Source organism: Dermacentor andersoni, chromosome 5 (assembly GCF_023375885.2).
Source record: "Dermacentor andersoni chromosome 5, qqDerAnde1_hic_scaffold, whole genome shotgun sequence".
Lineage (NCBI taxonomy): Eukaryota > Metazoa > Arthropoda > Arachnida > Ixodida > Ixodidae > Dermacentor > Dermacentor andersoni.
In genome coordinates this window covers 109,068,927-109,092,574 of record NC_092818.1, presented here as the reverse complement: position 1 = coordinate 109,092,574, position 23,648 = coordinate 109,068,927, and the positions used below count along the sequence as shown (strand labels likewise).

At 48.2% G+C, this 23,648-nt stretch overlaps 1 protein-coding gene across 1 annotated transcript in view; it reads right to left on the bottom strand.

The window, feature by feature from the left end:
- Positions 1 to 13,941, bottom strand: part of LOC126531026 (uncharacterized) — a 76,910-nt gene extending 62,969 nt beyond the window's left edge. Inside the window, exon 1 of the mRNA XM_050178389.2 lies at positions 13,598 to 13,941. Within this exon, the coding sequence (XP_050034346.1) occupies positions 13,598 to 13,712 (115 nt within the window). The 5' untranslated portion in view covers positions 13,713 to 13,941. The remainder of the gene's footprint in view (positions 1 to 13,597) is intronic.
- Between the last annotated feature and the right edge of the window lie 9,707 nt (positions 13,942 to 23,648).

The window sequence follows — 23,648 nt, the reverse complement described above, 5'->3', positions numbered from 1 at the left end:
AAGCATTGCATCTGATGTAGTTTGCTTCTATGATCGTTTGGCTGTGGCCGCACGCGAATGCTTCTTCCGATTTCTGGAGAGTGCCTTCTCGCAAAAAAAAAAAAAAAGTAAAGAAAGAAAAGAGAAAAGATTACGCATATAGCGGCTTTGCAGTGAACAGTTAAAGCCTACTTCCCATGAGGCATTCTTTTTTTGCTGTTTAAGTTCTCGCGCAACCATCTCAACATTCTGCTTTCAGATAAACACTTTTTCTCCCTCGGAAGCTGCCTAGCTGATTATACTAACAATAACGCTCAGTTTGTTCAAACTTAAATCGGACTAAGCTTACAGTACTTATCAATGCTTATTTTCGCACGTTTATTAGAAATAGAAACACATTTCGTATTCAACTCAATATTTCGAAGTTTGCTTTACCGAGTATAACTGTATTCCCTCTCGCTAGAAAATTATAATATTTGCGTGGAGCCAAAAATAATTTGGCAGCTAAATCTAAGTTGCCCTAAAACTTTCAGCGATTGGCCGAACAGCATTCACGAAGGGCAGGCTGTTTCCGCCTGCGCGAAATTAAACGTTCTAGACCGCCAGGCAAGGAGCGGAGAAACCGCGAAGAGAATGTTTTATTTTTTTTTCGTGGACTTCACAGTTTCGGCCGGAATTTCAGCTACAGAAAGATAATTACAGCGAGAAAGGCACGTAATGAAGGCGCCCGGACCGCGGCTCCTGTCCCAGATTCCTTCGTTCAGAAGAGACACATAAGATAAGGCGAGCGTAGGGAGGCATTAAAAAAATAAAATAAACGAAAGAAAAGCTTTTTTTTGCTCATTAGCAGCAAGACGTGGTGTAGCGCTACTTTATTTTTCGTTTAATATTTGTGGAGCTTGCAGTCAGCCGATCCTTTAATTAGTCCTTGTGAAAGAAAAATAGAAATTGCGTCTTTTTTTGTTGTTGAAAGGCGCAAATAGCTCGAGAAGAAATATCTATAAGTGAGTAAGGACAAGACAATGTGCCATGCCATCGGGCTCCCGACTTTCTTATTTTCTTGTTTGGCTTTTTTTAATCAGGAATTGAGGTAAAAAAAATATCTCACTAGCTGATGGGTGCACGCAGTTTTCTTGGCGATCGCATGGGGCTCTGTTCTTCCGGCGGCAAGAGCTGCTATCGATATTGAGGTTGAAGTTTTCAATATCCATGGCTGCGCTGAAACTATGGATCGCCACCTCTTTAGCGCGCTTAGACTGAAGGCAGCTGCGTAGGAGGAGGAAGAGATGAAAGATGGGTAAGTTGACGAGATGCATACATCTTCATTCTGTATACTGCATTCTGAATCTGTATACTTCACGACAGATCTATCAGCCAGACGTTAAAGTGCTGTGATATTTGTTTGACAGTGTAGATTGAACATAACGAAAGAGACAGACAGAGACAGACAGGCTGACAGGCGTGGTAACGCACTGAAAGGAGATGTAAACGTGTTATCTCATATGTGAGTGATCGAGAAATAAAATTTAGAACTTGTTTAAACGGCTTTACTGCAATGATAAATCGCAACACGTGCTGCGTCTCATTACTGTCCTGTTGGCTAGCGCTCTACCACTGTTATCACTGCGTTCGCACCTCGAAGCGCTCTAGCGTGAGGTAATCCTAGAAAATACCGATGCCGGGGCTGAATTTACTTAGCTTGTCTTTTGCTTGAGCTGTTTGCCACTGACCGGCTGTCTAAGCTTACAATGTGACTTCGGAGTATCGCGCATACAAGGCGGCATCAGTATGCACAAACTAAACCATTCACTTCAACTCAGACTTGCACCGGGAGAGCACCGACGCGAGGCACCTCTTCAATGTCGGCTGTCATTCGGAATTGTTTTAATGACAGCTCATTCAACACTAAATAGAATGACTGGCAGTGCTACATGTAATGTTTATTTCTGCGGAGAGAACATGGAGCCCTCGTCTGCCCCTGTTCTCGATTTGCTATAAAAATACAATCAATATCTAACGCCTTGCGGTGACTAGACCATCGTCCACTGGCCGTGTAGACTCTACTGGAACACCGCCACAACCGATCATTGTTTCATATGGCAGTGAAGGCACCTTTGTGCTTCTTGAAGTCGACTGGCTAGTGCGAGCGCCTCTGATTAGTGCTGTCCAGGAGCGTAGACACATTCACCGCGTCTTTCCTATCTGTCTGATCTTTATGTTCCTCTTCTGCCTTTTCCCAGACTAGGGTAGCCAACCGGATGCTTTCCTAGCAAAACTTCCGGCCTTTTGTTTTTCTTTTCTATCTCTCTTCGCTAACGACTGGACGGCTCCTGCTCTCACCAACTATTCTTGCTTACAAAGCTTTCTTGCGAAGCCTGATTTTTAGCTCCCCGTCACTTCTTAAAGAAAAGCTAGCCACCAAACATGAACACCTGCCATCCCAAGGCCTGAATTGGCCCTTAAAAATAATGTTTATTGCGCTTGCAATGTGTTCACAATACTGACCGGCCAAGGCATCTGGCATTCTGTGCCGCTGCGTCACAAAAATGGACACAATGTTCTGCTTTCACAGTAACGAAAGAAAATAATAAAACACAGAATCCCTTTATTACAAGGTCTTGAAGAACATCTGCAATAAACAGTCTAATTTATTCCATCTCGCAGGTTGCCTAAATCCGTGCAAGGGCAAAATGAAACTAACATAACCAGATCTCTTATGACGGCTCATGAGCTAGGCCTAGCCCTTCCCTTCCTTATGTTAGCTTCTACGTTGAACGGTGCACATTCCGCTCGGTTACCTAGCTGAGCACTGAGATTGACCGTGCGCCGCGTGTCCAGTGCCAAAGCACCAAATTTTGTCAAAGGAACGAGCGGCTGTGCAACGAGCGCCTGTGGGACGATCACAGTTCCCAAACATCGTCGGGTCGAGCCATTTCCCCCTGTCGTTTCGACGCGCGGCTGTCCGAAAGAGATGCGGCAGGAAACGGGAGGACGCAGTGCTGAAATTGCAAAGACCAAAAAGGTGACGAAAGTGCATTAGGAAGTGTCGCCATCGAAAAAAAAGTAGTAAACAAAGAGAACAAGAAATTTGACAAAGGAGTAAGAAGAGGCAAAAGCGTGAAAGAAAAATAAAGACGGCGCCGGTTCGCATTAGGGGCTGACACTTCTCTTGGGCCGCTCGCACTGAGACACGGAAATAATATATGAGGATCTTCCATCTCGCGCTGTCTGCGCGGCCTTCACACCACCCGCTCGCCTCGTGCGAAAGAGAAAGCAAGCAGGATAGTGCGGCGGTGCCCTACGCGAATCGAGCGCTGGAACTGGAAACCACGTGCACACACCGTCGTGGTGAGAGCGACACGGGGGAAACGGATTGAGGGCGAGCGACGGCGACGGGACCGGTAGGGAAAATAACGCGGCGAAGATTCACCGCAGTAATTTGGACGCGAAAAGAAATGAGCGAGGAAAAAGGGTATCATCACGTGGACGGCCGACCAGGCCGGCCAGTACCGTCTACGTTACTAACGGGAAAAGCTGGATATAAGAAAGAAAAAGCGTGGGCCCGTGCGGGAGCGGCACGTTGCTCGGTGCGGTGATAGGGAGGGGAGGGGGGTTAGGGGGCGGGCATCAGTGAGCGAGTGTTGGGAAAGAGAGCTTCTCGATGCGCGTGCTACACAGAGGGCAGCTGCGGCCTGACCGTGGTTACGGAGGAGAGGAATTACAGATGATGATTGGACACAGCCGGTCGCGGCGCTGCGCATTTGGACAGAGAGAGAGAAAAAGAGAGCTGGGGCTTGGAATAACGGTGCCCTTCTATCTAAAGCCTTTAGCGTGATGCCAGCCCCAGGCCTCGGGCTAGGGCTCGCCGGGGCAGCAGGCGGAGGAAGGAACGATCGTGCCAGTCGAAGGAGCAGCGAAATGAGCATCTCGCCGTCGAGCTTTCCCTCTCGGCATCTTCGGCGTTCCTCCTAAGCCCCGCTGTACACAAATGCGAGCGCGCGGCGTTTCAGTGCGAGTGCACGAGCCTACGCACGTTTGTGTGGCCTTCATTGGCTATGTTTGTTTCTTTCCAACCCGATCGCTTGTGCCGTCTCGTTTCTAAATTCGTTTTCGTGTTGCACGCGGAACCGAGGAATGTGCCCTCGTCGATCGATTGAGAAAGCAATCGACGCTGTCGTGAGGAACCAATATGCGGGCTTTTCGAACCGTGCGATTCCCAGTGGCGCTCGAGAAGCCCAGACATCGACTTTTCTGAGGTGCGTTTTAGGCGGCGCAAGGTTGTGTGCTCGTTCTGTTGCTTTTTTTTGTGTTCCTTGTTTCTTTGTTACGTGCGTCTACTTCTCAGTGCGACACAAGTCGCCCCGGTCCGTCCGGTTCAAGGCTGTGCGTACCGGTACAGCTACAGCACGTGGATAAATCAACCCAACTGTCACAACAAGCCTCATTCGAGAGCTGGCGTAGAACTAGCTGCTTCGATCTAGTTTGCATGAAATTGATTTTTTTTTCGTATATGCCTTCAATCTCACTGAAAACAGCCTAAATGAAAGCGTCGTCGAAGTGACAGTGCCTCTCAAACTGTCTCAAAAATCAAGAAGGAAGCTAAAACGTCGTATTGAATAAGTATTTTTTAATAAACTGAATTTGTGCCTTGACATTACAGTAGCAGGAATAATGGGGATGGTGTTGCATAAAAACATGGTGACACGTATTATGTTAGTCAGCATGCCCGATCAGCAAATATTAAGATGGCGAAAATTTTTGCCCGTGCCGAGCAACCTTGACGATCCGCATTCATAACTTCCGAGATGCAACCCTTAAACCTCTTGCGTGCGATCTGCATCGTCATCTTGCCTCATATCTTCTTACCTGGCCAAACAGTCTCAGTTCCACCTCTCGAACACTTTTCGAAATGCCTGGGACTTTAACCATTCCTGAAATATAGACGTCCCAAACTCAATATTTCTTATTGTGAATTCGCAAAGCTATCTCAGCATATTCATTAGAGCTAGTTGCCTCTCCTGAAACGTAGAGTTTTTGGTAGCGACCACTTCGGTTCAATACAGTAGTTCTTTCTATATGAGTTTACAGTGGTAGGTACTCAGAGGATTTAGAGCGATCGCTCTGCTCAAGGTTTTTCTTTAATTCCGTAGTTTACTCCGCGGCATAAAACGCGTAGTGCTTCTTATGTACACGTGCGTAACAGGCTCTATCCACTAAAGTACAGCACACAAACAAATACAAGCATATCGATGGTTGTTCTATGGGCGGTTTGGTTGTTGCCATAATTTTCACAGGTATTAGCACCTTAATGAGCGCAGTCCCTGGCGTTAGAGATACACCGCAGGGGATACGGTGAGTCTGAAACAGCAGCTTGACGAGGGCAGAAGGAAGAAGTCGAGCTGAACGTTTACCGACAATCCGCGGGCCATAAAGACGTTGCAACCGGTGTCGATGCAGTCTCGCGCGGGTCCAACTCAGCGCAACCTCCTCGCATCCTCGCAGCGGGAAAAGACGGCGCGGGAGGCCTTATTTACACACATTTATCAATGCACGTGAGGAGCGACGAAGGGTTTCCCTTTCTCAGAACGGTATGATCGCTGGATACTCCGGGATAGGCGGTAGAGGATATTATGACTGAAAGTTCGTGACTAGCCACATCTGTCAGAATGTGCCCTGGGGAGGACAAACTGGGGGGCGGGGGAGGGGAGGAGCTATCCACACATTTTGCCGCGCGTGGACTTTATCGCGACCATGAGTGACGTTTTCCTACATGTGGTTGAATTATATCTTTTAGATATTCTCACAGAGCAATCAAGCGACGCTGTATGCAAATAAAGATATTAAAACCAGAACAAAATCTGGCAGAAGGGAGGCTTATTCTTGCTCCGATACCTCCTCGAAAATAAATCACGCGGAACCTATGCTTTATAATGAACGACGATGCGCACAATTTTGTTTACTACCATCCTATTCAACGAGTAATCTCGTGGAATATTTTTTTTTATCCACCACTAATGTCACAGCTTTATTGTCAGTCAGTTGTTACGTTTATGCACTGCAACGCTTACAAGCTATGCCGAAACGCGAACTTCAATTCGTGCGGATGCAATGTGTGAGACGTACACGTAGCGATGTCACAATTACGAAGGCGATATGCGATCCTTGCCGAGGGAAGAACTGCGATGACAACAGGTGTGCCTGCACAGTAAAGTACGACACGTGTCAAGCAACATTTAGGGAGTGTGTACCTCTTGTGCCACAGTGGAACATGCCCAGTGGCACACACCGAATGGTTAAGCAAAACAAATACAGTAATCAAAGAACCCGTGTAAATATAATTATCCACTGTATTAGCAAATCGGTGTGCCTCCGAGATATCCGACATGAGATATTCTGGTTTTACGAAGGAATTGTAGTGATACGTGTCCATTCTGGAGGATTGGCCATGCATGGGGATTGGCACGTACTTTGTGGCTAAATCAACAAAAATAAAGTAAATCCAGGAGTCGTTATAAATTATTCCCCACAAAAGCCAGGTCTCTCAAGGAGCTGGTCACCTGGCATTTCATCATTGTCGTCACTGTCGTCAGCATGACTTATGCAGCACTATTTAAATATATGATGATTCTTGGCAGGGGCAGATAAAAACCGAAAGAGAAATACTCGAGGCGTTTTAAATCAGTATACAAGAGGAAGAAAAATACACCAGTGTTCCATCGATCTCTCTGAGCGATAAAGAGATAGCTTTTCTAAAAGGCTGAATTTAAAGATCAGTTAGGGCAAATGATGTGCTCATCAATTTAAAGATGTTGTACCTTGCTAAGAGCAATGCGCATGCGTTGGTGGTTTGATGTTCAAAGGTGATCCGTGTTTCAAATATATGTCAGTTGCTAGTCCAGCGTTGTGTTGTCTCTTCTTGCTGCCGTGTTTGCGTCTCGATTTTTTCGCTGGCTTTCTCAAGTGTCAGCACGAACCAAGAGATTAGATTATGGGGTTTTACGTGCCAAAACCACTTTCTGATTATGAGGCACGCCGTAGTGGAGGGCTCCGGAAATTTCGACCACCTGGGGTTCTTTAACGTGCACCTAAATCTAAGTACACGGGTGTTTTCGCATTTCGCCCCCATCGAAATTCGGCCGCCATGGCCGGGATTCGATCCCGCGACCTCGTGCTCAGCAGCCTAACACCATAGCCACTGAGCAAGCACGAACCAACTAGCCCAACAAGCAACTCTCCCACGACAGGACGGGAAAATCTTGTCTCAACGCCGCCTCGCGGGCTTGCTGGACGGCTCAGAGTTGGTCGCTGAGGTCGAAGCTGCGTAAAGCAGCGGCCCACCTCAGCGATAGGGTCTCGGAGTCTAATTCGTTCTTGCGTTGGGCGTTACATCCCCATAGCATGTGTTTGAGTGTAGTCATGTCCTGTTCGCATATCTTACATCTGTCTTCTTTGTGTACTTTAGGCAATATCCGTTTGAGGTGAAACGGGTTTGGGAACGTATTTGTTTTGTGGGGACAACAACTACTACAACAACAGGAACAACAACGACTACAAACTGTGTTCCCTGAGCCTATGTATCTACATATATCTTCGCCGAAATAACGACCTACTCAACAGCAGCCACGCAGCCACGGGAAACCCGGGAAAGTAGACAATGATGAGAATAAAAGCTTTTATTGAAAACGAGAAAGAGCTTGTGTTATGGGAAGACTGATCAGGTCCCTGGTCCGGGAGACCGTTGGCAAAAGCCGTTTCCCATGCTGTTTTGACGAGGGCTCGTTGCTCCTCAAGATCCTAGAGCCGAACAGGGCTGCCTCCCAGCCCTTCCACGTTGGCTGATTAATTATGCCAATACTGTTATTTTGCTGACAAGCCCATGCGATATAATATAAGCACGGCTGCTGGATACAGACAGACAAAAGAAAATATAGACCGGCTGTCCACTACTGTGAAAAGGGGTGCAAGTCAAGCTCGAGATCCGTGACTCTTCGTTGTCGCAACGTTTCGACTTAGTGCTTCCTCACGGCGAGGCCGGCACGTCGACGACGAGCCCTTTTTCGAGCGAGATCCCGGCGGCGTTCATCAAACGCCGCCTGTTCTTTGGCAGAACGCATGACGCGCGGCCCTCTCCCGTTCCTTCAACGCAGCCTGCTCTTCGGCAGAATGAACCAAACGCGGCTTCCCCGTCTGACGGCCGGGCCTGAACTGGCGGGAAACGGCGGGTGCGAGGCGAGCGAGCACGCAATCACAGCCTATCCCTCCCGCGGAGAGAGGGGACGCCTGTGATTGGCTCGCGCCTTGTGCTACATCTACTTCTTCATGCATATAAAACCCGGCTTACAGGGCGCGTATGATGAACCGACAGTGGCTGAATCGTACCGCAGCCGTGGTCTAGCGCTAAGGGCGTCCACCTCGGCTGCGGGAACTGGTTAGTTCTGAACCCGCCGCCGGAGACCCAACCGGTTAAGAGAAGGGGTAGAGACGTGACCTTGGCCTGACGTGCTGCTTTCCTTCTGAGGTGTGCGTCTGGGAGAGGCTACGCAAACCCCGCCTTGGGCGGTAGTCTCTATATATCAATAGTTTCGAACAATTCCAGCCTGAAAAAGTGGTCCTCAATACGTCGTGATACTGTGAAGCGATTCACTGGTCGATGCGCCATGATAATGTGAGTATTCACAGGTAAACACAGGCTTTCACAGGTTTGTTCTGTTGTGTTCCTCACCTTCGCGTGGTCGTATGTTCGTGCCCTCGCCTTGTCAAGCGCCATGAGTCAAATGATTTCCTTAATCCTGCCCTATCGTTGCTGTCCCGACAAAGTCCAATGCAGTGTCTGCAGCGGCTGTCCGACAGGAAAAAAAAAATCAGTGGCTGATACGGCTAGCGTGGTAGTCTCGCAACCCGGAGGTCGTGTCGGTGGTTCGATCCGCAGCCCGACAAAAAAATTTTATTTTCGCACGGCCTGGGCTTTTTCGCACGGCAACACCAACACCGACGCCCACACACGAGTGAGGCAATACAAGCTTCGTTTGAAAAAGAAAGGTGCGGCCTGCCGCGTGCATAGAAAACGTTGTAATTCACCGTTGCCCCACAAGTCGGGGACCGTTGTCTGGGATCAACATAGAAAATGCTTCAAGAACGCGCTTGGAGCACCGTCACCAGTGGAAGCAGACGCGTTCCATGCCTGACGGCTTGTGCCGCTCGGCCCAGGCAAGCGGCATAAATGCAACCACGGCTGAGACGTTCGCTCCCATTGGAACCTGCCTGGCGCAGCAGGCAGCACTTTTTTTTATCCAGTGGCCGTGGTATAAGTCTGCCTTCTGGCCATAAAATTTGATCAGTGCCGAAAAGACGTTGGGTCAAATGGCGTGGAGTTTAGCTGAATTATTAAAGGAAATAGTTTGTAGCCGACAGAGGTGAGTGTCTTCTGATTTCTTCTTCTGAATCACTTAAAAAAAAGAGTGCTGTGCGTTTTAAGTAACGTTTCTTTATAATAAATCACTCTGAGCACTGCGGAACACAACGCAACACCGCAAAGGATGTATCCGGCGCCTCTTATGGCCAACAACACTTGCTTTTACATTCTTGTGATTTACGAGAGTCCCGTTTGATGTCTCCCTAACGTATGCTTCTTTGCAAGCACAGCAAGGGTGCGGTAAAGCACGCTTGCAAGAAAGCCGGCGCACGCCAAGTTCAGGCCGGGCGATGGATGTTTTACATGCTTGCTTGTTCAAAGGCTTAACGCTTTACCGCTTTCCTTCACATGAAGAAGGCAAAAGAAAGAACATAACGTTTTTCCGTGTTTGTTCTTCTTGGAAGCGTAAGGGGAGACCTGACAGACTAGTGCATGTTGTTTCTACCCGAACGAAAGCTTATAGCAGCCTGTCGCTGGCGGCTGCTGATGTGTGAGAAGCGGTTGTTAACACATTCTCTCCGCTCCCACGTTTCGCAGGGGGATCAGCTGCCGTTGCCATGGCCACGCAACGTCCGTCAAAATAAAGTGCTCCGGTGACGCTGTGAAACAAGCAAAAATTGAGAGAAATGGACAGTCTACGGGTCAACAAGCGCTGGTTGCCACTCTTTCATTGCTGTTTTTAAGAGATACGCGTCGGACAGCCCACTTTTGGGCGGCATCGGCAAAAAAAGAAAACAGGAAAGAAAAAGACGTCAGCGCGGTTGTGTTCATGAGACATACATATACCTTGTAGTGCCGGTAGAATCAGACTTCTATTGGGAAATGAAACAACGAATACATATCCTCTATGAAAATGAAAAAAAACAAACAAACAGGATATACAGGACCGAAGGATTGTATTAGATGCACAGAATGAAGAGAGAGGGACAGATAGAGAGAGAGTGAAGCGAATCGAGGAATGATTAAGACGGCCTACAGAAGGTTGATGCGCTTGTAAGCGTGGTTAAAGTCCGCGTGGTACTACATTGGTACAAAAGAGAAGATGCCATATTTGCATTTCTCTACAATCAAGCGGCCCTCGCCTAACTCCTCTCTGGCGGAGTACCGGGACCACGTTAATTAGACGAAGCAAGAGGAGACACGCACGGGGAATCAACGTGTGTGCAACCATTGCCGCAGGTACACACTGCAGATTAAGTGCGACTGGTGAGTGTTTTGAGGCTTTCGTAAATAACCCATAGAACTTACTCGATGCTACTGTCCACGTGCTCGCCAGACTCACTAGATTCAGTTTGTTTGAACAATGCAACACGTAAGTAAAGAAAACCGCGTAAACTGCAACTTCGTTTTACTTCCACACTACGAAAGATCACGTATGCCAACGACGCACGAATTATCGTTTCGGTATTGCGCCGCGCACTGCTACATAATTAGGCTAAAAACAATGCATTGTTCGGTCTCTACCCTGCTATCCGAGTGTTAAACTGCAGTTTCTTCAACCAACGCACAATGCGAGAACCTAAGTGCTGTGGGCACTGATGTACTATTGTTTCTCCTTCAGTTGCGTCGGTATTACTTATGCAAATCACCAATGAAAACGTGTAAAATGTGCAAATTAAAACATCTTCTACTGTTCCTGACGGTGTGCTTCACAGGGCAACACCACATAAATGTTATTTAGAAAAAGAAATAATGAGAATTAATAGTTCAAAGTCAGAAAAACTGTTCTACCGTTCCTAACTTAAAAATACATTCGGGCAGAACTGACCTGTGATGACTATCCAAGTATGCGAATAGCCGAAACGCGTCATGTATGACGCGTGTACTGCGGTGGGACTTCTCTGTCGCGCTTTCCTCTTGACACGCTGCGCCATCTGACAGCGCCGCCGTGAAGTTCGCGCACCCCTAGTGACCCGCTCACAGTGACCCAAATTAGCTTCAAAGAGGTTCATTGAGGAGTGGAACATACGTAGCGGTACATGCCCAGCGGCACATTCCCACGTGAATTTGTGAGAACACGGAGAGCTAGTAAAATTGGCCAGTACATTGGCTTGCAGGTATTGGGCAAAAGAAAAAAAGCAGAAGGTGAAATTCGCACTCAAAATATTCAGCTGATATTGGACACGACAAATAGATACCGTCTTGAGCATACCTAATATATTTTTCGCAATCTCTCTCTCTCTCTCTCTCTCTCACACACACACACCTAACATATTTTTCGCAATCTCTCTCTCTCTCTCTCTCACACACACACACACACACACACACACACACACACACACACACACACACACACACACACACACACACACACACACACACACACACACACACACACACACACACACACACACACACACACACACACACGCACACACACACACACGCACACACACACACACGCACACGCTTTCTCTCTCCACCTCTTGCACGCAGGCAAACAGGACACAGGTGCTCGAGGAACTGTAGTACGGCGTAAGTAGGTCGGTTAAGTGACACATTGCACTTCACGAACTGCGAAATTGATACCAAACAACAAACAATAAAAAAGACATACCTTATAGAAAAATGAACGGCTGCAGTTTCAAAGCGGCCACATTTTTGTTTTACCAGACAAGGAGACGGAAGAGCTATCACTTGGAGTGCTCGAAATTTATTCAACATTATAAGGAAGCAAATGCACTCGTAGTAATCATTAAAGCGTTTAGCTTTCTTCGGGAACTAAACGCGGTATTTTCGTGTCTGACCGTTTTCGTGGGGCACCGATCCCGAAGTTAAGTAAGTCTAACAAGGTAAAACCGCACGGCAAAAACCCCGGTAAAAACACAGCTATGAAAACCGCGCTGAAAACCGCGGTGGTTCCTGTGGTAAAGGGAGCGTGCTCGCATTTTCTCTTCGTGACAGGTACCGTTTAGAGACGCTGTCGTCAAGACGCTGCAGCACCTCTGGTCGCAGACGTTGTGCGGAAGGTCCTTGAGGAATTGGCACTCGAAATACCGGTTTCCTCCAGCGTAAGGGTAAGGCACGGTGGTGAAGGGAGCAACAACAATACTGCAACATAGTGCCACAACTAACCACTTACCAAAGCATGCCAAAGGCATTTTTTGGATAAGAGCCGGAGTTGGCTCGACTTCACACCGACTGTAATATCTTCCTGAAACGCACCCGATGGCTAGGAAAGCGCTAAAGTGCGGGTATCGTATAACAAAATGATAATCAACAGGACAAGACGCCCAAACATGTACACGCTTAATCCCCCTCGTATATTATCCTCCATTTGGCTCTTTTTATTTTCGAGCAATACATCATGTGTTGTCTAACTACCCACTAGTCCAGGCTCTCAAGTTAGTAATGAGCAGTCTACGCCCAGAGAATTACGCCCCTCACACAAGACTAATAAAAGAAATATCGCTGTGTGGCGATAGCACTGCAGCTTAGTTTAGCGTAGACGTTTATTCATCGACCATTGCGTCGTGAAGCAGAAAAGGCCACAAGAGTTCGTCCCTAGTGCCCCTTTATGCTGAACATATCGGTATTCGTTAAACCAGCTATAAGGGGAAGCACTGAATTCGGTCATTCCTTCCCATGAAGAATGCCTGGCACTGCCGAAGTTTAATGGCTGCTGCTACGGCATGGAATAATTCATTTGTCCGTATCTTGAGCGACAGAATGTATGCGGCACTGGACCCTCCCCGTTCTTTGCAACTACGTCGAGTCGCCTTAAATATTGTATAGGAAAGTAATTGTATAACGTGCCGACATATTAGCAGCTACCAACACCAATCCGGTATATTCCTCGAACATAGCCTATCAAAAAGTGGCTTGTACTGCTTGCAGTACCAAAGTGGAGAAGTAAATTTCTGTAGCTAAGCAAGAGGTGTAAGGAAGCTGCATACCGCCCTTGGGTATGCGTGTTTGTATGCCATACGGTGACCTTAGCGGTGTACCAGCGATGCCCTTTATGATTCAACTCCAATTGGGGAGTGTAGAGCTCTGTCGGCGTCTACTCGCAAAGCCGCAGATGCGCGAAAGATTGCACAACGAAGGCATTCACGAGCGCGCATTCATACACGCACACACGCAGACACGCACACGCTCTATAACTCCACCCGCCAACGCGTGACCCATGCGACAAAGCGATGCGCGCGTGAACGCGCGCGCCGCAACATTGCGTCACGGCAGGCGTCCGCGGCCTGCCCCCCTCACCTGACACGGCAGCGACCAGGAGCAGGAACAGGGTGACCCAGCGACGTCGTCGAACACCGCGCTGGTTGCTGCCGATGCAAGTGGCACAGGCGGGGCTCGCGACGCATAACTCCATGGCCGGCACGTTGCCTCCATGGACGCGGCTGGCCGCCGGGTCCACAGTGTGTAGGAACTCCTTCTTCTAGCACTGGCCGTCGACTACTCCCCGCCGATCACCGCACAGCGAAACTGGGCCGAGGTCCCACCCCCAGGCAGAACGCCGTGGGACCGCGGCTTCGATCCGCGGTCGTTCACGCACCACTCGCGCACAGGCACCGCACAGGCGTCCGGGCACCGAGTGAGCAGATCGCGATCGTCAGGGCGGCGCTGGCGGCGCGCAGACGCCCTGTCGGGGCTGCTCCGTGCGCCCTCTCCTCGAGACGCGAGCGCGGGAGAAAGTGAGGCGCGCGGCTTTTAGGCGTGTCGAGGCGCCTACGGTGCTGCGCCGCGAGCGCTCTTTGCTGCCTGGTCCGCAGGGAGCTCTGTCCCTATTTTCCTTATTTCGGCTCGTTTTCTTTGCGACTCGCACGCCTGTTTCGTTCTTGTTTTCTTTTTAATATTTAGTTCGGACAACAAAGCTAGCTGTTCACGCACGGCCGAGAAACAGGCCTGGAGGATGCCCGCGCGTTTCCTCCCGTGGCCTAGCTTGCTCTCGAGCAACAAACGACGCGGCGTTCGCCCCGCGCCCCAAGTAGAGAGAAGCAAAGCTCGATCGCTCGTTTTTCTGTACCCCCTCGGTGTTCTTTCTTTCTCTTCAGGCTCGTACCTAAAGTTCAAGTGGGAGTGGAGGCCTAGTTTTTACGACTTGTCTAGCTGGGCTCCTGCGCGCCGCTTGCTGCCTTCCGCATCTGCAGCGACTCTTTGTGTGGATCGTACACTGCCTCGTGCTGTGAACTCCTACGGGAAGTGCGCCGTGTTGGACTGCTGATAGTGGAACCATTATTGTAATGGATGTCTACGCGAGTGTTGCAGACGTAAGGACAAAATGGGTTTGTTTGAGCTGGTGGCATTTTGCGCTGGTCATGTATTGCCCTTTGTTATATTTGTGGGGCCAAATCGTACTGCAGGATTACTGCCCCCGCTCTAGTTGCTGCTGGTATTGTCCATAACTTCGTAGTATGGCCTGTAACGCATCACTCAGTGATTTCCTTGTTTGTTATGCGGGATGGAGGTGGCGTGAGGAAGGCAAGAAGTCTATATACACGTGGAAGCAATGCATGATTCTTGGAAAAACGTTTTATGCATTGCGCCCACCTGTGTACAGTCCGAATGGCAAAAAAATTTAAACTGGTTAACAAAAAGTAGCAGTAGACATTTTATTAGCAGACAGGAATATACAGCAAGGATCGTAAATTTATCGGCCGCATAAACTTGTAAACATAGGCATACTAACTAAATTAAAAAAATAAACATGGTGCCACGCGCGCACAAGCCAACATGAACACATCTCTCTTGATGACCGCGGAAACTCTCTGTCAAAACGCTGCAGTGAGGAAACGTGGCAGCAGCCACGATCGAATTGACCTTCTTGCAGCCCAAGGAAGTTTAAAAAAAATTCAGTGCCCTTCTACTCTGTGTAGAAGGGTGACCAGCGAAGCTGTGAATGTGGGCTGCTTAATGGCAAACTGCACCTCCGCCGCTGGTATTGCACTACCTTCGGGACCGGTCCCCGCATGGGGACTGCTTAACGCCTGCTTAACGCCTGCTTAACGCCTGATTCACCACCGCCGCGGGTCGGTATTGCACTACCTTCGGGATCGGCGCACGTATGAAAAATTGTGGGTCTTTGTCCACGGAGACGAAATCTGCCAGAACCTAGCCATGAACGGCTTCGCTGTAAAAAACAAACAAACAAACAAACTTGTGGAGTGGAAATTATATTCTAATGCTGAAGCCGGCCACCTCCATCTTACCAGGGGAATCCATTAAAGTTGGCCTTTGGCGGAGGACAGGAAGCGTTTTGTTCTCACTTCGAATGACTTTGACTAAGGCCAAATTCGCCGTACATATGCTTCGCGATGTGTCTGTCTGTGTCGCTAGTTGTACGATGAAGCTTGAAAGTCTTGGAAACTTGTACGGGAGATTAGAGTGTCACTACTCAGCCTATGGCAGTGTTTTAGCCTGTAACAACATTTCAATTTTTTCCAATTAGTCTAGAATTTGTATTAACAGATCAAGAGCAGTTGAACTACAGCTGTTCTCCGCGTAGTTCAACAAACTTTCAAAGGTGAAGTAGGGGCAAACGCTGGCTTAACCTCTGCTAGTAGGAATCTGCGATTGCTGCCGCTCCAGAATTTCTTTTTATAACCTCCATGGTACAGCCGCACGCATCAACGCGAAGTGCACCGTGAAAACACAGCGCAGCGCGGACACTGTACCCATCGCAGATGGCTTCCAAGTGTTACAAACGGCCTGCGGGGGCTGGCGATCTACGGTGAAGCAACCTCCGAACTCTCTCAGCCAGCTGCGGCGACTCGCTTTGTAAAGACGTCAATGCGCCGCATCCACAGCCCTTCGGCGCCGGGATGTCTAGACGCGGTCGGCGGACCAAGTATTGTTAGGGGATTCGCCGTCACCGTTACGGTTTGTTTGGAGCGCAGGAACTCCTGGAAGAAGATGTTTTGCGGCGCCGTCCCACGGGCCTTAGAAATCGTCAGTCAATGGACAGTTGCGGTGGCCACTGTGCGGGGTCAACTCTGGGATCAAGAGGCGCCTGCTCAGAGCAAGGCCCTTGTCTGCGAAAACCCTCTGACCTCGGTGTGGTCAGCGAAACCTGTGCGGAAGTGAGTGTGTAAACCCTCCCCCTCAAAGGTGGGTCGACTACGGTGACTTTGGATGCTCCGAATTGGTCGAAGGTTGAACGGCCATTTTGCCTGACCTAGGGATCTTGGGAGGACAGAGTGTTTATAAGCAGCCGTTGTCGGCTCTTCAGGGTGCAGTCTCTTTCAGTCATGCTAGACTAATGAACTGTAACGTTCTCATGTAGATACTGTAAATAAATCCCATATTCCTCGTTCTCGATGAGAACAAGTCCTTCCCTTCAACAACGTCTTCAGCGTGGATGAGTTGGACGATGGCATGGGCCAGCTGCCATCTATTTCATGCCCGACCCCAACCATTACACATGATACAGCGGCCCGGCTGGGCGCGCGCGGCCGCCCGGGCCGGTCAAAGTAGAACGCGTCCCCCCCTCCCTACCCTCCACCCGAATCCTTGCGCGCGACGGAAGGCGGCACGCTTCCTTCCCGCTTTCTGCCGTTGCGTGCACGTGATTGAGCCGCGATGGCCGTATCATTCTCTCACGCTTTCACTGGCACATACAGCATACGGCGCGCGACGACGATTTTATCGCCCGTAGACTTTATACGGAACCTCACGGCGACGCCCATGCCAACGGCAGAAATGCACATGGATCGTCCATATAATTGCTATCGCAATAATACACGTGATTCGATGCACGTTAAGACGTGTATCGTCGGTGGGTTGTAGCACGGAAGATACGGTGCTTGTGCATTAGTGTGAAATTTGTGAAGGAGCAACGAAAACTTTACAACTTCTCAGTATGCACGTTTCACATCTGTATTGCGGCCACTTTCTTCGCAAGAGGTGTTCAACGGATATTTTCTCTATTTCCGTGTTTCCGTATTACCTTCAGTAGTCATTTGTGGTTTTTCGGATACCTTCTTCAGTGCGTGTAACTCTCTCGTTCTAGCGTAGAACTTGTTGCTGGGCGAGTTGGTTGAGATCTAATGAATACATGCAGAAACTGATGAACCTTTACTGACACACTGACTGCACAATATGACAAAAATGGTTGATGTAGCTTGAAGCAGACATGGTAAAGAAGGGGCCCACTGTACTAGCAATGTAGTTGAGTAGAACTTGTTGCTATGCGAGTTGGTTGAGATCTAATGAATACATAGTGCTAGATCTGATCTAATGAATACAGCGCACGACCTATCGTTTTTTACTTGCCCTCCTAAGTCTCTATTTTCCTTTTGGCGCAACAATTTATTCATTATCGCTCGTTCACTTATGGGATTTTCTCTTCGAGAACAACGCCCCAATAATGCTGAATATCTTCCTTCCAAAAGCCGAGGTACTTGGCCATGTACTCCCTCTCAGCAGCCTCGATGGTGCTCCTCAAAGACAATCACAATATCACGCCAGCTTCACCGCTTCTCGACGTCCTCGAAACTGCCATTTGACGAATGCTTATATGGCCCGTAGCTTCGCCATACGCCGCTGCCTAGTTCACATGCATTTCTCTTGCGTCTTCCGGCTACCGATAGCGCTGCACCTGGATGTTGTGCCTGTCTAAAACCGTTCAGCTTTATTAAAGCTATGGCTCGTGCCGGCGGACCGTCGCCCAAACCGAGGCGCCAATCTCACTAACGAAGTCGTCGCTGGCGTTTCAGAGGCAAATTACAGGTTGAATCCTTTCTGAATAGCAGTCAGTTACGAACCGTTAACAAACGCAAATTGATTCTGTCAGTAATGGTTATTTGGTGCGTGATACATTAGCTTTCGTTGTGCTTCTTTCAGCAGAAGTGGACAATTTAGTTAGGATTTACGGTTAGTGCCAGCTGAAGGGGGGGGGGGGGGGACGCAATCATATGAAGTGCCATGAGAATGAAGACGTTTATGCCTATAGAAGAAAGCGAGAAGAAGGCCTCAGAGGAGGAGCACTGTATGCTAATAGACCTTAAAAGAGGGCGAATTCGTTCGGCATTTAACGCTTACGCCAAGCTGACGGGCACACACTATGAAAGCGGGAAACGTAAGGGCCCAATATTTATCCTCTTACAGTTCGCGCATTCTTTGCGTTTCCTCCCGGCGAAATAGCTGTAACCATTCAATATATTTTTTTTTAAAAGCGAAGCTTCCTTTCCCTCTCCTTTGGACTTTCCCACTGCTGCTGCTTTCTGACACACCGCGACGGGGGGTGCTTCAGAGCGTATGTATGCGACGGGAGAAACTCGACTAGACTTTTTTCACCGCTTCGAATGCACACAATGCCCTGTGGAGCTTCCTGGGCATCGCCAAATCAGCTCTTGACAACTGTAATTATCCGTGAGCCCCCGCAAAAGCATTGCAGAAATTACAGCGCTTACCGTTCTACCAGCTTGCAAGTACATAGGAAAGCTAGATAGCGTGGTACAGAGGAGGGGGAGAGGAGGCAAAGAATGGGTAGAACCGACGCAGTCGCGAAGCGATTACAAAGGTATACTGAAAAAAAATTTTAGAGGCCGGATTCACAAATATTTTCGTTGATGACATTTTTCATTGGCCAGCCACATTTGTTAATAGTTTGACTGTCATTACATTTGGCTGGCGTCTGATTATACGAACTGTTCGAGCATAAGGGTTCCTTTTTACTTATTAATACCGGCCAGCAGTGTTCAGCACGCTGATGACTCATCAGAAGTACTTGGCTGGCTATGGTGCCCAAGTGCAATATTTCGTGAGTAATCTTGCTTCTGTCGGTCGCGGCTTACTTGGCGGTTGTCATTAAACCAGTATCCACATGAATAACGTTGTGCAGCTAAGGTACAACCCAAGGTGTTAAGTATGGCAGCATTTGAAGCAAAATGTTTTTATTTTGCTTGCCGGAAAAAGACACGTGGACAGTCCGCCGTGTACGTCCTGTGAGACACTTGAACACCTTATATTGGAGTGTCCCGCATTCGTCAGACAATGCGCCCTGCTAATTGGGGAATATGGACTGATTGGACTCAAGTGTATGACCCTTGACGATTGCCTGTTTCCGAGAGGGAGTGCTATTCAACGCGACCAGGCCCATAGAGCCTTGCTAACTTTCATGCAGAAAACTGATTTGACATCCCGCTTACAGACATTCTTTCCGTGTTCCTATTTTCTTTTCTCCGCGTCTCTGTCATTTGTTTATTTCGTATTTTCTTTCCTAGTTCTTTGTTTCCTATCTTCTCCTCTTCTTCTCCTCTTTTCATTGCTACCGACAGAGTAGGCCGGTGTTGCGCCCCTCTCGGTTGCAGCTGTCAGCTTGCTCCCTTCCTGTTTCCGTTGTGTGTATGTACGTTTCCCTAAATAATTATAATAATAATTTTAATAATAATAATAATAATAATAATAATAATAATAATAATAATAATAATAATAATAATAATAATAATAATAATAATAAACGAAGGCCATGGGACGAGTGAGAAGCTGAAAGAACGGTTGTGTGCATTCTATAGTTCTGAGCAACAACATCAAGGGGTGTACGATAACGCGTATAAAAGATGGGACAAAATAAGACACACAGGGACACACACAGCGCTAACGTCCAACAATGTTTATTATGGAAAACCAGTTCATACTTATACACTCAGCCAACATGAGTCACAGCTACGTGAACAGGTAAACAATCAGAGCGAAACATTTAACTGAAATTTTTGCGAATGGCTTAACATATCACTTACAAAAATGTTTCGCTCTGATTGTTAATCTGTTCACGTGGCTGTGACTCATGTTGGCTGAGTATATAAGTACGACCTCGTTTTCAATAATAAACATTGTTGGAAGTTAGCGCTGTGTGTGTCCCTGTGTGTCCTTTGTCTCGTATTTTAATCGCGCTACCGCACACCCCTTGAATATACATTACCAACAAGCCAACATTGCAACTCTCCTGAGCAAAAAAAATAAAAAAAAAGGGAACGAAACATCCAAATCGCCTTAACGTAAGCATTACTCATGATCTGCCGATTATATCCGATGTGTTCACATTAAAAAAAATTTCCCTTGAACATTCACTCCCACTAAACACTTATGTGGGGGGAGGCATGTTTAGCCCCTACAAGCTTTTGAAAGGAATTTCGATGTTCTCTTTCACAGTGCTCGAGGGTTTACAATGCGTGTAATGTCACGTTGTTGTGACGGCGAAGAACTAGATTGTGTGATAACGGCGAGTCACTATACTGGCTCTTTATAGGGCGTACCTGTGTTCACAAAAGCAAGTTACACTCGGGCAGAACCGTAGTGGCGAGCCCGTGCGTCGATTGTCGAAAATCTGATTGACGGGGGAGGCGCGTCGGCTATTTATACATGACTCGTTGAAAGTTCAAGCGTAAAAACGCGGGTACACGCGTGGAAAGTACTGCACTATTCGCATCGCGCGCACATTCTGATAACTCAAGGACAGGCGAGCTAGAATCGGCTAGAATCGGCTAGAACAAGAGCCTTGAGTGTTCTAATACATGCAAGCGCGTCTTTCGCCAAGCGATAACGTTTATATTTGTTAGCTGGTGAAAAGTGGTCAGCGGAAAAAAAAGATAAGGAAGTACACGTGCCAGTATTTCAGCCTCCTACCTGCAAACGTAAAATACGCCGTAGAAACGAATTAAACGTAATGTTACTTTAGACGCTTTTGACGCGTTTGTCCGCCCACACGTCTACTTAAGAGCGAAAGAGAAACATCGAAGTGAGCGGCAGGGAGGTTAACCAGATTGAGCCCAGTTGGCTAGCCTGCACTCGGGAAGAAATAAGATGAGATGAAGAAGAAAAATTAAATTGTGGGGTTTTACGTGCCAAAACCACTTTCTGATTATGAGGCACGCCGTAGTGGGGGACTCCGGAAATTTCGACCACCAGGGGTTCTTTAACGTGCACCTAAATCTAAGTACACGGGTGTTTTCGCATTTCGCCCCCATCGAAATGCGGCCGCCGTGGCCGGGATTCGATCCCGCGACCTCGTGCTCAGCAGCCTAACGCCATAGCCACTGAGCAACCACGGCGGGTGATGAAGAAGAGAAGTTCACACTTTGCACGGACACGCACTCGAAATCAAGTGATCATCATTTAGAAACAAACGGGGTAGGAAAGGCTGGGAGGTTAACCGGAAGAGATTCTAGTTTGCTGTCCTGCACTGGGGAAAGAATAAGAGGAAATGAAAGGTAGAAGGAATAGCGGAGAGATAAAGCAAAGGCACGAAAAAAATTGAGGAGGTGGGGAAAATCCGGGAGAGTTATAGTCTCTCTAATAGGCCACTTGAAAGCAAAAACTTCAAGAGTGCCTTGACCAATTTGTGCTGTGCCGGCTTTCTAGGAATATGTGCGCCAATATCGCCCACTCGTCAAGACGGGCCAGCGCGGTCGCGAGTGGCTGCCTGTGTGCGTTGTACCGAGGACGTAACGTGTTCAATGGTTTCCTCGCTGCCGCAGTGGTCACAGGAATCACTATCGTCCCTTTTGATGCGGAAAGCAAAGGATTTTGCAAGAACGACACCAAACCACAGTCGGCAAAGTACTGTCTGGTCTTGCTTTTTGTGTCCTCTTTTTTTGCGCTTAAAGTCAAGGTTGAAAAATACTGTTGTCTCGGGTCAGGACAGTCCAAGTCAACGACGAAGTAGAAGACAGGAGTCCAGTCGATACAGACGTGCGTTCTCCATGGAAACTAGGTCTGCTCCACAACGATTGTCGCGCATCATTCGCAAGCTCTTGGAGTTTCGCTGCTGCATCTGTCCTCGATAGCGGGATTGGTTCTTGTACGCAGTCTTCACGAGCAGATCGAGCAGCTTCAGTAGAAAGCTCGTTTCCCATTACGCAACAGTGGCTAGGGAGCAACTGAAATATGACGTCGTGTCATTGTTCAACGAGGGGATGAAGGAGCTCTCGGATTTCTAGAACTAGTTGTTCGTAGGGTCCAAGCCTTGGAGTCACTGAAAACACTTCATTTTTGAGGTGATTCCTCACGAACCATGCGAATTGCGCTACGAAAAGCAACAAGCTCCGCGGCTGTCGATGTCGCCTGGATAGATACCTTGTACCTCACAGTGGTGACTTTCGCAGAAAAATAACTCATCCTGCAGACCCGTCCACGTTGGTTGAACAATCAGTGTACAGACGGGTATGATCGTTGTATTTTTCGTACGGCAAGGGAAGTGAAAGTTTATTGAGAGCTGGTGATGATAGTTGCGCCTTCGTTCGAATTCCTGTACGAGTATATTCAGTCGAACTTGTGGCTGAGCCAAGAACCAAGGGGGAAACAAAACTCTCGCTGCAACTGTACAATTTGATGGACGCTATTCACGATAAGGCACTATCGTCTGACAAAAAGAGGCGCGCGGTCGGTCTTCTGGCAGTGAGGCGAGATAATGGAATGGGGCGCGAGCAAGGTGCCTGACGTCTGCTTAGTGTGCTTCCATAGCAATGTCAATCTTGGCTGGGTAGTCACGCGCAATTGCAAAGGTTTTGGACGTTGATATAAATCGCGGCAGCCCTAGGCAAACCCTAAGCGCCTGGGCCTGAGCACTTTCGAGTGTACGGATGTTAGTTCTGCAGGTATTGGTCAGCACTGCCAAGCTGAACCCACACCGTGGCTGAACCTCAGGTATCCGAGAAACAGCGTCCGGTACAGTTGGCATCATCACGTGTACTCCGGGGCCCAAGGTTTTTCGTCCAAGAAACATGAAGATGTGAGAGATGGCAGCCAGACGCTTCTTTAGGTACGATACGTGGGGACCCCAACAGAGGTCATGATCGATGATTACCTCTAAGAACCTGTACATCCTGACATAAGATATATTTTGTCCGTCCGTGGATGGATGGATGGCGTACGAAGTCATTGGCTTCCAGCTAGACGTGGCGAATGTACATTTTTCTGGGGAAATCTTAAGGCCTTGTTCACCATGGTACGTATATGACAAAGCCGCAGATTTTTGGAACCTAGTACGTGCCTGAGAACGTATCATGCCAGATTCTCAGACGCAGATGTTACCCACACAGATTGATATCTTCACAGTATTTGGTAGGGCGTGCTACGAGACCAATGGGCACAAGGTTGAAGAGTGTGGGGCTCAAGGCACCACGCAGAGGATTTCCAGGGTGTGTGTAGCGTTGAGAAGTTGAGCAGTCTTCGCTATTGACAAAGAGAAACTGCATGTGTAAATAACTGCGTCTTCTATGATAGAGTCGACCGCTGAGGCCAGTCATTTCCAGAGCCTCAAATATTGCCTCATGAAGAACATTTTCATATGCTTTTTCTATATCGTGGA